Source organism: Acanthaster planci, linkage group LG01, assembly GCF_054643075.1.
Source record: "Acanthaster planci isolate LZ-2023a linkage group LG01, COTS_SCS, whole genome shotgun sequence".
Taxonomy (NCBI): domain Eukaryota; kingdom Metazoa; phylum Echinodermata; class Asteroidea; order Valvatida; family Acanthasteridae; genus Acanthaster; species Acanthaster planci.
This window is the reverse complement of record NC_141777.1, coordinates 33432723-33443989: the sequence shown is the minus strand read 5'-3', so window position 1 is coordinate 33443989 and position 11267 is coordinate 33432723. Positions and strand designations below refer to the sequence as shown.

Genomic DNA, 11267 nt, shown 5'->3' with positions numbered 1-11267 from the left:
GGTGAGACGCGCCAAATTTTAACATCAAGTGATGCGTGTCGATATGGCAATGTGACCAGGTGATGAATGGTTGGACGTCCGGTTTGTTCGGCTGCCTGTTACTTGGGGCAATTTTATGTGGTCGTGACTCATCGACTTACGCCTTGCTCATCCATGTCATCGGTTTCCTTAAACTGAAACATGAAAACATGGTCTTGTCAATGACAACAGCAAGAGCCAAACACGGTTCATACGGTTCAAGAATACCCAAATATAAAATTAAAGGTGAGTGCGCTGCCCTGTCATGCCCGCTGTACTGCTGTAACGTTTGCCATGCGTATCTATGCGAGTCATGCTGCTAGGTGGTATACCCATGGTGTTGTTACTTCTGGAAACATATTAAGGTTTTTTACAAATCTTACATAGGGCAGTGGTACACATAGCCCCACTAGTGTGGCACGGACTCTCACTCCCGATCTATCCTTTGCCACACATCCGTTTACGCAATTTCGTGTCGGCGTACTGAACATTTTCGGCGCACCCACTTATCATCGTGGGTGCAATTTCTTTTGCATACGAACATGATCCTTGACCTTTCCGTTTTCTAAAACCATTTATTGAATGATTTCACTCCCGTTATTCAGGTATTTTCCAGTCTTTTTGCCTTTATCCATTCAATCTAACAGGCTCGCTCTCTCAGTCGCCATCTTTAAAATAAGGTCGTTTGAACATTACGTCACTTGACCCCTCATCATCTCGACGGCTCTTAATGTCAAGACATCTAAACTGCTGCCAAAGTTTTGAAAGAGCCCATTGGGACAAGTAGTATCTTATCGCTCAGTCCGTTTATTACATATGTTACAAAGTCCACTTGCTCAAACCAACATTTTGACCTTAGGGAACCATTACTCAATCCTGATAGGCCTAGTCAGTGCTAGTTTAGGTAAATTTCGACAATATTTAAGCAAGAAAACTGCAAACTTCTGCAACCACTCAGTCGAATGATAACATTTTGTTTTGCAGCTGGTTACCTGACTCAGGCCTTTGGATTCATCAAAACAAATCTCCATCCAGGTCAAGGAACCAGACTACATTCATTTATTTGTTGTTCACAGCTCTCTTCGGGGCAGTCATGTACGCTGCCGTTTTACCCAAAATTTCTCTCAAAAACTCAGTTTACATTACAATAGCCTTTTATTTCCTACGAGTATACTCCGTCATAGTGGCAGAATGCGGTACACCTGTTACTATGAGTATACATGTATTCGTAGTCGGCAGTCAACGTGTTAATTGGTCCATTGCATCTCGATGACAGCTATCAACTACAGTGCAATTTGAGATGCTGTGGTTTAAACACACATTGCACGTCATGCTCAACGTGCCACGTGTAAACCCTGCATCAGTCACTTTTTTTTACCCTACAACTTATGTATCATATGTCATATCTGAGTCACATTGTTGAATGCCCATCCACAGCACCGTAATCATCTAGTTCTCAAATGCACCGTGACTATGTAACTGCATTCATGTAGCCAGCAACAGGGTGGTCACTTACACATATTTATCTTCCATAAAACAAGCCCTATTTACTGTGTATTCTTTTGGCATCTAAATTATTTTCTTCTCTTTGACCATTTTGACCATTAGCTCAACATGATGTGTGGGACTACTTGCATGATACAATGCTACGTCTTAGTTGCACATCAAATGACCAATACATCTTTGAATCTGAAGACCACACAGAGCAGGTTCCTCCATTTGCATGTAGCACCTCCAAGATGGCCAAAAGTCCTCATCTGTTGGCTGTGGTCGATGAGGATGGATTTGTGACTCTCTTTGACACGCGACACTCTGCCGAAGTTGTCAAAGGTAGGATTGGTTTGTTTCTGTTGTGTATGAGGTAACTTCAGTTTTTCACAATCTGTGGACAAAATTTGATGAATGATGAGATGTGAAGGTTTCCATGATGAAGTAATTTGGAGAAGATTGCAGTAACGCCGTGCAACAAATATCTTTTTGGGGGGTTGGTGGGGTTCTGAAAAGAATTGGTGGACTCAGTGCTGGTTGCATCGTCCACCTCCTCGTGGTCTCCTGATAGTTGGTAGAGTGTATTGCCAAAATTTTTAGACCACCCGTTATTTTCAGAATGTACATAAGACATATTTCCTTCATGGTGCTACCACAGGCTACTCTACTAAACAGATGAAGATCGAACACCTTACGTTTATGCTTTTTTGTCAGTGTTTCGAGCGCACAAAAACGCTGTTTTTGACGTAGCCTGGGCCAGCGGTAGGAATCAGCTGGTGACTGCATCGGGGGATCAGATGGCAGGGCTGTGGGATGTAGCAGCTGGCAAGGCCCTCGGCATCTTCAAGGGTCACAGCTGTAGCCTGAAGTCGGTGTGTTTCCGACCCGGTGACAGTCACGTCTTTGCCACGGGAGCCAGGGATGGCAACATCTTGGTGTGGGATACAAGGTGCAACAACAGAGGTAATGTCTTGAAGAAACCTGCGGTCTGTCAAAATCAGGTGGTATTCCAAGCTTTGGTGACTTATGAACTGCCGTAACTGCGGGATGCTCTAAATTTCACTGTAAGAATCTCAGGATAAGGCAGATACCATGATTTATTGCAACAGTAGCATCCAGCTTGCTGAAAAGGAAAAATATTCAGACATGCAGAGTAATTCCTCAACCACCAATCATCAACCAGCATCAAAGACACAAGAAAAGAAGTGTTCACCCAGCTACTTCAACACATCCTTACACGTCTATTTACATGTACGTGGGCAAGGACTGATAAGCTGAACAAGCTGATGAACATTTCACCCACTCCAGCTGGTCTCGTTTAACCTAACTAAGCCTACTGCAACAAATTCAAATAACAGTCAAAATTAAATAGCCTGTACTCGGCCCAGCCCAACCCAAAATGGAGTTAAATCACCCAACCCAATCTAATTTTACCCAGCCATACCCAACTAATTAAACTCAACCAAACTTAACCCAACCAAACCCATTTCATCTGCAACTCAATCCAACCTCACCCATCATTCCAAGGTGTGAGAATTCAGCTTTTTAGCTGATTTCAGCTTTTTCTGTTTAGATATTGGCCCTGAATTTCAGCTTTTTTGTACACCTGGTCTGTACAAAGGTATGGGAACCATTTACATTTCAGCTTTTTGCCACTAAGTGGCCACTCACCCCTGATCATTGTCACCAGAAGCATTTCCTCTCATTGTCTAGGTGGAAATCAAGTCCCCCACCATACGGCAGTCAACGTTATCAAGGAGGCACATGCCGAGGCGTCCAAGCTACGCCACACCCCCTCCAGGAAGCGGAGCAGGTTATCTCCCTCGCTGCCAGTCAGGGGTGACAACCTGTCCAGTGTCACTGTCATCAACTTCCAGGATGACATGTCCTTGTTCTCAACTGGTGCTACTGACAGGTAAACAGGAATTGTGGAGAAGTATTTCTTTGTGTGTCGAAGATGCCATCCTAATCACAACTGGATGGTGATTCAGTATATTACTTTCTGTGCAGAGTTTGTTGGATCTAGAATCAACTTGATGCATAAGGTGTACTGCCAAGAGAGTTAGCAGCCAGTTTGGCCTTATCTCTCTGTGTTTTGTCACAATTGTAAGTAGTGCCTACCAGTGGTTAGAGAACTTTAGGTTGCCGTCTTGACAAATTTTACTTACCTATCAAAATACCACATAACAAATACTAAAATGAAACTGCTATTACTACTGTACTGCTACTAGGTGAAACAAATTCCTTCTTGAAATGCAATGAGGAAAGTATGCATTTGGAGGCAAAACCTGTCACTAAGCCAAGGGTGAACTTGCTGCAAACTTTGACTGCCCATACAAATAGTAGGAATGTGAGATTGATATTAGGGCTAAGTGAAACGTTCTCTAAAATGTAGATTTAACGTGTTGGAAATTTTTCACTTCTAACCGAATTTGAAAGTGAAATCCCATCAATTTAAAGGCTGTTTTGAAAGAGACGATAACTTCTGTACTTTAACAGATTTGCTTTGTTGTGCTGAAAATACAGGCACATAACAATTTGTAGATTTTTCTTAGGGAAAGAAAGAAGTAATAGAAAGTTCTGGTCTTTGTTTCTTTGTTCAGCACAATCAAAGTTTGGGATCTAAGGCAATGCAACAAGGGAATGAAGAAGGCACCAATGCCGAAACAGGTCTACCCTTATGCAGGCTCCAGCATCAAAAATGGCGGTAAGGAGCCATTGGTAGAATAGTGAATCTATGATTTAGCTTTACTCTTTAAAGATCACTTGCTTTAACGTGGCAAATGTTAATTTATTTGGAATAAATTGTTTGGAATGCCTTGTGTGATGTTTAATTATATGTACATAAGTGCTTGCACCACACACATTTCGACGTGTGAGTATCGCATGAAATGATTTAGGCCTGCTGCCTGAAGGCTCATGTGGTTTTAATTAAAGGTCAGTGTAATAACAAATATGATCCCAACACTTTGTATTCTCTGCCAAAGTCCCTCTTTATCACAGAGTATCATCTCGCATCTTTCATTCTCCAAAATAGGTGCGTACTAACTGCATTAATACTCTTGTTCAACCTCAGGATTTTCCAGCCTCGTCTTCAACTCGTTGCGCACCGAGTTCTATGCAAATTGTACCGACAATGTCATCTATCGCTACAGCGCCCTAGGCTCCCCAACCTGGCCCATTGCAACTTACTCCGGTCACCTGAACTCCTCCTTTTGTGTGAAGAGTGCCCTCTCGCGTGACGATGGTCTTCTGCTCAGTGGCTCTGGAGATGGCAAGGCATATATTTGGAATGTACGCCAGGTTTTGGGGTTTTTTGGGTTTTTTTGTTTTGAGAGTGTTTCCTTTTCCATATGGATGGCAAAGTACATAAAAATAAATGTTCAATAGTTCTTTCTCCATGGAAAAATTGAGATGTTGTATTGGACACAGAGAAGGAAACACAAATGGTTGAAATGTGACTGTTTCCAAAACACAAAATAGTTGAGTTTGATTACTTCCCTCGTGTGTACCTGTGCTTTTTGCTTTTTTCACAGGTATAGATGCGCATACACAATCTGTTATTATAAATGAATGATCTTGGGTTGCTTGAGCAGCCCAAACTGGGCCAGAGGTCATGCCAACATTAAAGTTGCCCCATTAATTAAACTGAAAAAAGTCACGGCCATCCATACGCACATTTCTATCCTTGTTTCATAGAACTTACTTGACTTGAGCCACATTACCGGTTTTCTTATGAACTTTTAACAGCAGTGCTGTAAACTTTCCATTACATCATCTGACTTAAGGAACCATTTTTTCCTATTGTTTTGTACGGTACATTCCCAAGTAACCGGCTCGGCAGGTTGGTTACTTGGGCCAGGCCTGAGTAAGCCCGGTTGTCACATAAAGTGTCATATTGAACACAGTCTTGCTTGCATGAGTAACATGCTAAAAAAAAAAATGCCTTTCTGCATTAATTCAGTTTCAGTCAGCAGTGGAAAGAGGAAATGTAGCTCTTTGTTTGGATTTACATATATCACTCATTTAACTTAAAAGTGACTCTGGCAACTTGGAACTCATTTTCTTAGTCGGGTCACTCGGATGTTCACAAGTGACTACATTGTTTGTTGCATGCACTTTGTCATGATTCCATCCACAACAGGTCAAACGGCCTCAAGCATCTCCCATCACTCTCTGTGAGCATAACGATGAGGTTACCATGGTTACCTGGGTAGAGGATGACTTCCCCAAGGTAAAATGCATGTGCTTGTTATGAGTGTGCTTGTCACTGCGTGTGGGTTTGTTGTGCAAATAGAATGCAGTGTATTCACATAGTCATACAATGAAGGTAGGTGAAAACCACTCACAAGTAGGTGGTTTATATACATGGTTCTTCCCTTCATGTCAATAAGCCCTTTGCAAGTTACATTTGAATAAAATCTGGTACACTTGGTTCTCTAAATTCACGTGAACACAATTTGAATTCTCCATACTAAAGACGCTGTTGCTATACCACGTGATTCGGGGCAAGCTGTTGCTTAATGTACATAAGAGAAGCCTTGCAACAATGCTCTGTTTTTGATGGATAAGAAGAGCTCTAGGAACCAGTCCATTCCAGAGATGGTGGTTGCTATCTTTCTAAAACAGCCTGCAGTTTCATTTATGTAGTCTCCTTAGAAAACACCCTCTGACTCCATCTGAACATTCCATTCTATGGCACGAAGTCATATTGTTACATTGGATGTTGTGACTCCAGTCTTTTGTCATAGGTTTCTTGACATGTATACATGTGACTGTTTTTCTTTTATTCATTATCAGATCGTAACTGGTGCCGATGATGCCTCCCTTCGCATCTGGCGATTGCACAAATATGAAGGCCTGCCTACTCACCATCATGCAGAAAACGTACTCATCGGACACGCTGAAAAGTCAAACATTCAGAGTATGTGTCATCAGAGTGCTTTTGGTTCTTAAGAAAATAAAAACATCCTTTATAAGCCCAGTTTTCCAAATTTGAATATTAAATTTTGACATTGTTTCTTTGCGTAATTCATTTTTGAGTTCACACTAGCATACATGTAAAACTAACTGGTTTTTTAATCAAAAATAGCAGATTGGCTATGAAATTTGGTTAGTCAGGCTGATGGACTTCACTAGTCAGACTTTGTGTAGATAACATGAGAAACATTTCCTGTTGATACGTGTAGTCATTATACAGAGGGGGGATCAACAGGGAAAGTATTGAGGCTGTCTAGTTCTGCTATAAAGTTGAACACAACTTTTTTCTATTTCAAGGATGAATTGTGCCGGGCAGATGTAAATTGATTTTGGATTTTTTTGGGGGGGGGATTTTTTTATTTTTTTAAATTTTTTTCCCTGCCCAGCGTGTATATCTGATTCGAACCAAACCAACCGACACTGGCAAGCTCGGTGGTCAAGTGGTTAAGACATCTGCACTAGTAATCAGGAGATTGTGGGTTCGAGTCCCACCCGAGTACACTTGTGGTTTTTTCACAAGCCTTTGGGGGCATACACTGAGCATACAGTGTTAAAATACACGTCGGGCAGGGCGCAAAATCAAAAATTAATTTACAATTTTTTTCTCTTGCAGTGAAGGAGAATTTACCACCTGTTGCCCAAAACATTGCCCTACAAACGTGTCATTCCACACCCCCGCGGCTGGGCAGAACCGCTTCACATGAACATGAAACTATGAAAAGCACCTCATCCCCCCCAACAACACCCACAACTCCCAAACCTCCAGTCAGACGAAACTCTTCGATATCTGAATGGCTCAAGAACAGCCCAAAAAGCGACACCAGATGTAAAGCAGCTACCCAAGATGTTGAGAACTCGTGTCCAAACACCAACCTTGAGAACAAGGATCCTCCCCCACCAAAAATGCCAAAGGAAAAGCTCACCATTCTTGGAACTTGTGTAAATCCAGATCATTTCAATAATGGCAGCATCAAAGTGAGTGGCTTGGAAAAGATTGTTGTCAGCTCAAACTCAGATGTTTTTGACCTTCAAGATAACAGAAGTACCTCCAACACCAGAGATGCCAATTCTGCTTCAGAGGGGGATGACAGTTCTAATTTGGAGACGTGTAAGAGGTCATCAAGGTATTTGGATATGCCAGAGAAAAAAAGGAAATCAGAGATTCTGGAGGGTGTGTCAGCAGCAAATGATAAAGACCATGATAAAAACATGGACTTGGAATCAACTTTGAGTTCAAGAAGCAACAGAAATGATCACCAGGAGGTATTTTCAAATAGGAACCCGCAGCGTAGGCCCAATCCTTTGAGGTCAACTGGAAACCAAATGAATTGCCAAAGCTCAGATGATAAGTCTGCTGATTCTTTTTGTTGCAAGACGGTGCATTTGAAAGCTGCTGTCAGAGAAATGGACACAGGTTTGAAAGAATCTCCTCATCCTGGTCAAAAGCGCAAGAGGAAAGAGTCAGCTGAAGAGTTACCCTCTGAAACCGAAAGTCTAAAGAGTGGCAATCAGATTCCAAACAGTTCTGACACGATAGCTGCTGTATTCCCACCGGGACTGGTGAAGCGGAGCAGAAGTCTTGATTTGCAGAGGGATGCGGGCAAGAAGAGGACAATAGCGAGGGGCTCTTTGACAAGCCACGCCCAGCATCAGGTGTGTACATGTAGTTGCTCTGGAAACCACAGGCACCCACCCAGTAATTCTGCAGCAGGTAGTGGAGCCGCCAACGATGATGTATCAACCCAAACCACAGAACTGAAGGACTGTCAAGATGGAACATCTTTAGGCAGAGACACACCAAAGGTATACATCGTTCTTGATTTAAAACCTTTACCTAAGAGGAGGTTTTCAAGTTTCCTCTTTTAACAAACTTATATAACTTTTGGTTTGGGATAAGTTTCCTATCACTGCTTTGAATGACCATCTAGATCAGTCATCAATATATGTGTAAATCCTTATATTTTGAGCATTTGTGTTTCAGGGGAAAATATTTTTAATTTATATATAAAGTGGTCACTTTTTTTAGATTCAGAACCCAGCGACCGACATCTTCAATGTGCATGTGGCTGGTGCACCATGATCACCTACGCTTATTTCCATTTCCTCACCTATGCCTGTCTCACATCTGAAACTGAGATTCCCCAGTGAAAGTTATTATAATGGAAAAGTTTTCAAACTGACCCTTTGACTCTAACACATAAATAGTCCTCCAACAGCTAAGAATTAAGGGTTACGAGGGTTAATCAACCACCAGACGGGGTCTAGAATGTATTTGTTCACAATATAGAATTCTAATATTTCATTGTTCTTGACTCTGACAGATGAGCAACTGTAATGGATCAACTAAAAACATCTGCTTCTATTTTCGGCCACATGCCAAAGAGGTCAGAAGGTCTTACTCTGACAGCTCCCGGATAAAGAGCGATTCCTCACCAACCGCAACTACATGCAAGTCAGGTGACTCAAAGTGATATATCAGTATGGACCATGTGCAAGAGCTGGAGAACAGTTTGCATGGTTGACTGGTGATGAGCACCATTTTGTGACCTCTACTGCAAGTCCACCACCATGAAGTATTCTAGTTATTACAGAAGTATTCCGTTGTCATTGCAGTTGTGAACTGACTTATTGTAATCAGGCTGGTGAGAAACTCAATTGCAACATTGGTTGGGACACTGATATTTTCCTTGTGGTACTGGTCATATTAAATTTAATCCTTGTACCTTAACCCTAACCTTCCCCAACCCCACAGAATTAAACAGAAGTACATGTAAAGTGCTTAATTCTGTGGGGATAGGTCTGGTAGGCCCATAACAGCTGGCTTTTGCATTGGGTTTGGCATACCTCAGAAAAACAAAATCCAACAACCTCTGTGCACAAAGTCCCATATGGGTGTTTAACTTTGTGTGAATGGGGAAGGTTAGGGTTAATGCTGTTAAACAGTGCTAAGCAACTGACACACCATTTAATTTTGTTTACGTAGTCATTTTTCACTTTTGTGTAGTCAAACGATGGGAGACTGTTGGTGTATTACAGTACAGTATGTTGCGGAATTTTACCAAACAATCTACGGGAAGGGCAGAACAAGCAGTTACTCCTGTGTTTTCAGTAAGTTTACCCTTTCCCATTAAAGGAATAGCTCCATAATGCCCCCTCCCACCAAAATGAATAAAATAGAAAAAATTTGAAAAAGATACCAAATAAAAGTTTTCAGAGCACAAATGTCACGAACCGAAATGGCGTGTTGTCTGCCCAGTACTGTCGTCATCTCTCCTATGCAGCATTGGAACTAAATATATTCAACCAACAAAATGACAGTTTATTACATTTCAATTGGTACTTTATGATCATTTTATTCAATTTTTGCAAAGCTAATAAAAGAAAGCCTAATTGTGGACAAACTAATGACAAGTGTACAACTGTGCATTTGACAAATGTGGTCCATGTACACGTATATGCAGGGTATCTAAAACAGTGTGCCTATTTCAACAGAAATGAGGTCAGTTTAATGCCCCTTGAAGCAAAATAGATTTAGCACATTTAGTACATGTCACAATAGTGCCTTTGGTGACCATTTTAATCTACCTGTAGCTGCATCTTGTCCAAGTCTGTTGTCTCGTTACAAATCATATGTTAAAAACATGTAACTAATGACTTTTTGTGGCACTTTATGTACAAAGTATACAAGTGAAGTTCCCTTGCATCAACTTCAAAACACTGACAGGACACCTTACTATTGCAAGTGTTATTTACCCGTTATGGTTCCAATTAACCATCATGTGACATCTCTGGTGTGTCCGCCTAAGGTGACACATTCACAAAGCATATACAGGTTGAACAGCTTATGATCAGGATTTCTATTTGGTTTCAGGACCCCCACTGCACATACCTTTTGGGGCTTGGAACAAATTTCTGTATTCATAACTTGAAGGAAATTTGTGACAAAAAACGATGTGGTGGAGCAAATTGTTTACAGTAAATCTAAACACCAAGTCTAATTTGAAGCTGTGCATGGTGTAATAGAGGGATTTCACATTAGCGCCGTCTGCACATATCCACATCGAAACCCAGGCTCTCTGTGTTGAGCTTCGTCGGCGCTCGCCCGCGAAGTCGACACAGTACATGCAGTATCCGGTTCGTAAGTGTGAGGCCACTTCAGTTTAAACCACGCCCACTGCACATGCAGATAGACGACCATCGCAGGTACGGTAGTTTGCAGTAAATCCCGTTATTTTTCTTTTGGTTTTACATGTCAAGTCATTCTGAAAGACTTCCACAAAAATTTGCAGCCAGAAAAGTCTAAATTTAACATACCTTTATGTACTTTGTGTCTTGACTCCTTACTTGCAATCGTCTGATCGAATTCAGAATTGAAGCTGACACATACAGCCTCGTTTTCAAACGCAGAAGTGCGCAGATCGATGCTAAAAGCATCGTACTGGGATCCCTCTATACTAAGATAGACAATAGCTTTCAATTACAACCGTATCTAATGAGAGTTTTCCCAACAGTAGTGAAAATAGCTACCTGATCCAGAACCACACCTCTGCAAAGCAGAGACACAGTTGTACCCGAGCACTATCCTCTACCTTAAACTGCTTTAATTCCCCTATTTCATTGGCATCAATGTAGCCAGCTTAAATAAAAATGTGTTGATATATTAAGCTGCAAATCAACAACATGTCAAAAACAATTGTCCAAGTTCCCAGCCCCATTATATGTAAATGCATAGGAGTTTAAGACAGTGACTTGTGTGTGCAGGTAGCCCTGCCTTTTACTTG

General features: G+C 41.5%; 1 protein-coding gene across 1 annotated transcript; it reads left to right on the top strand.

Moving 5' to 3' along the window:
* The first annotated feature begins 9 nt into the window (after nt 1-9).
* On the top strand, nt 10-9891 carry dtl (denticleless E3 ubiquitin protein ligase homolog). The gene is made up of 10 exons (XM_022248122.2): nt 10-264; nt 1627-1848; nt 2221-2469; nt 3220-3421; nt 4110-4213; nt 4583-4800; nt 5651-5740; nt 6307-6430; nt 7100-8289; nt 8808-9891. The coding sequence occupies exons 1-10, from the start codon at nt 63-65 to the stop codon at nt 8955-8957; spliced, it is 2751 nt and encodes a 916-aa protein (XP_022103814.2). The 5' UTR covers nt 10-62; the 3' UTR covers nt 8958-9891.
* The last annotated feature ends 1376 nt before the right edge of the window (nt 9892-11267 follow it).

Excerpts from the sequence above, each read along its gene's own strand:
- dtl (XM_022248122.2), top strand. The coding sequence starts at position 63 with ATGAATGGTTGGACGTCCGGTTTGTTCGGCTGCCTGTTACTTGGGGCA. Across the intron at positions 4,214-4,582 it reads CTCCAGCATCAAAAATGGCG|GATTTTCCAGCCTCGTCTTC; the intron begins GTAAGGAGCCAT and ends GTTCAACCTCAG. Across the intron at positions 6,431-7,099 it reads TGAAAAGTCAAACATTCAGA|TGAAGGAGAATTTACCACCT; the intron begins GTATGTGTCATC and ends TTTCTCTTGCAG.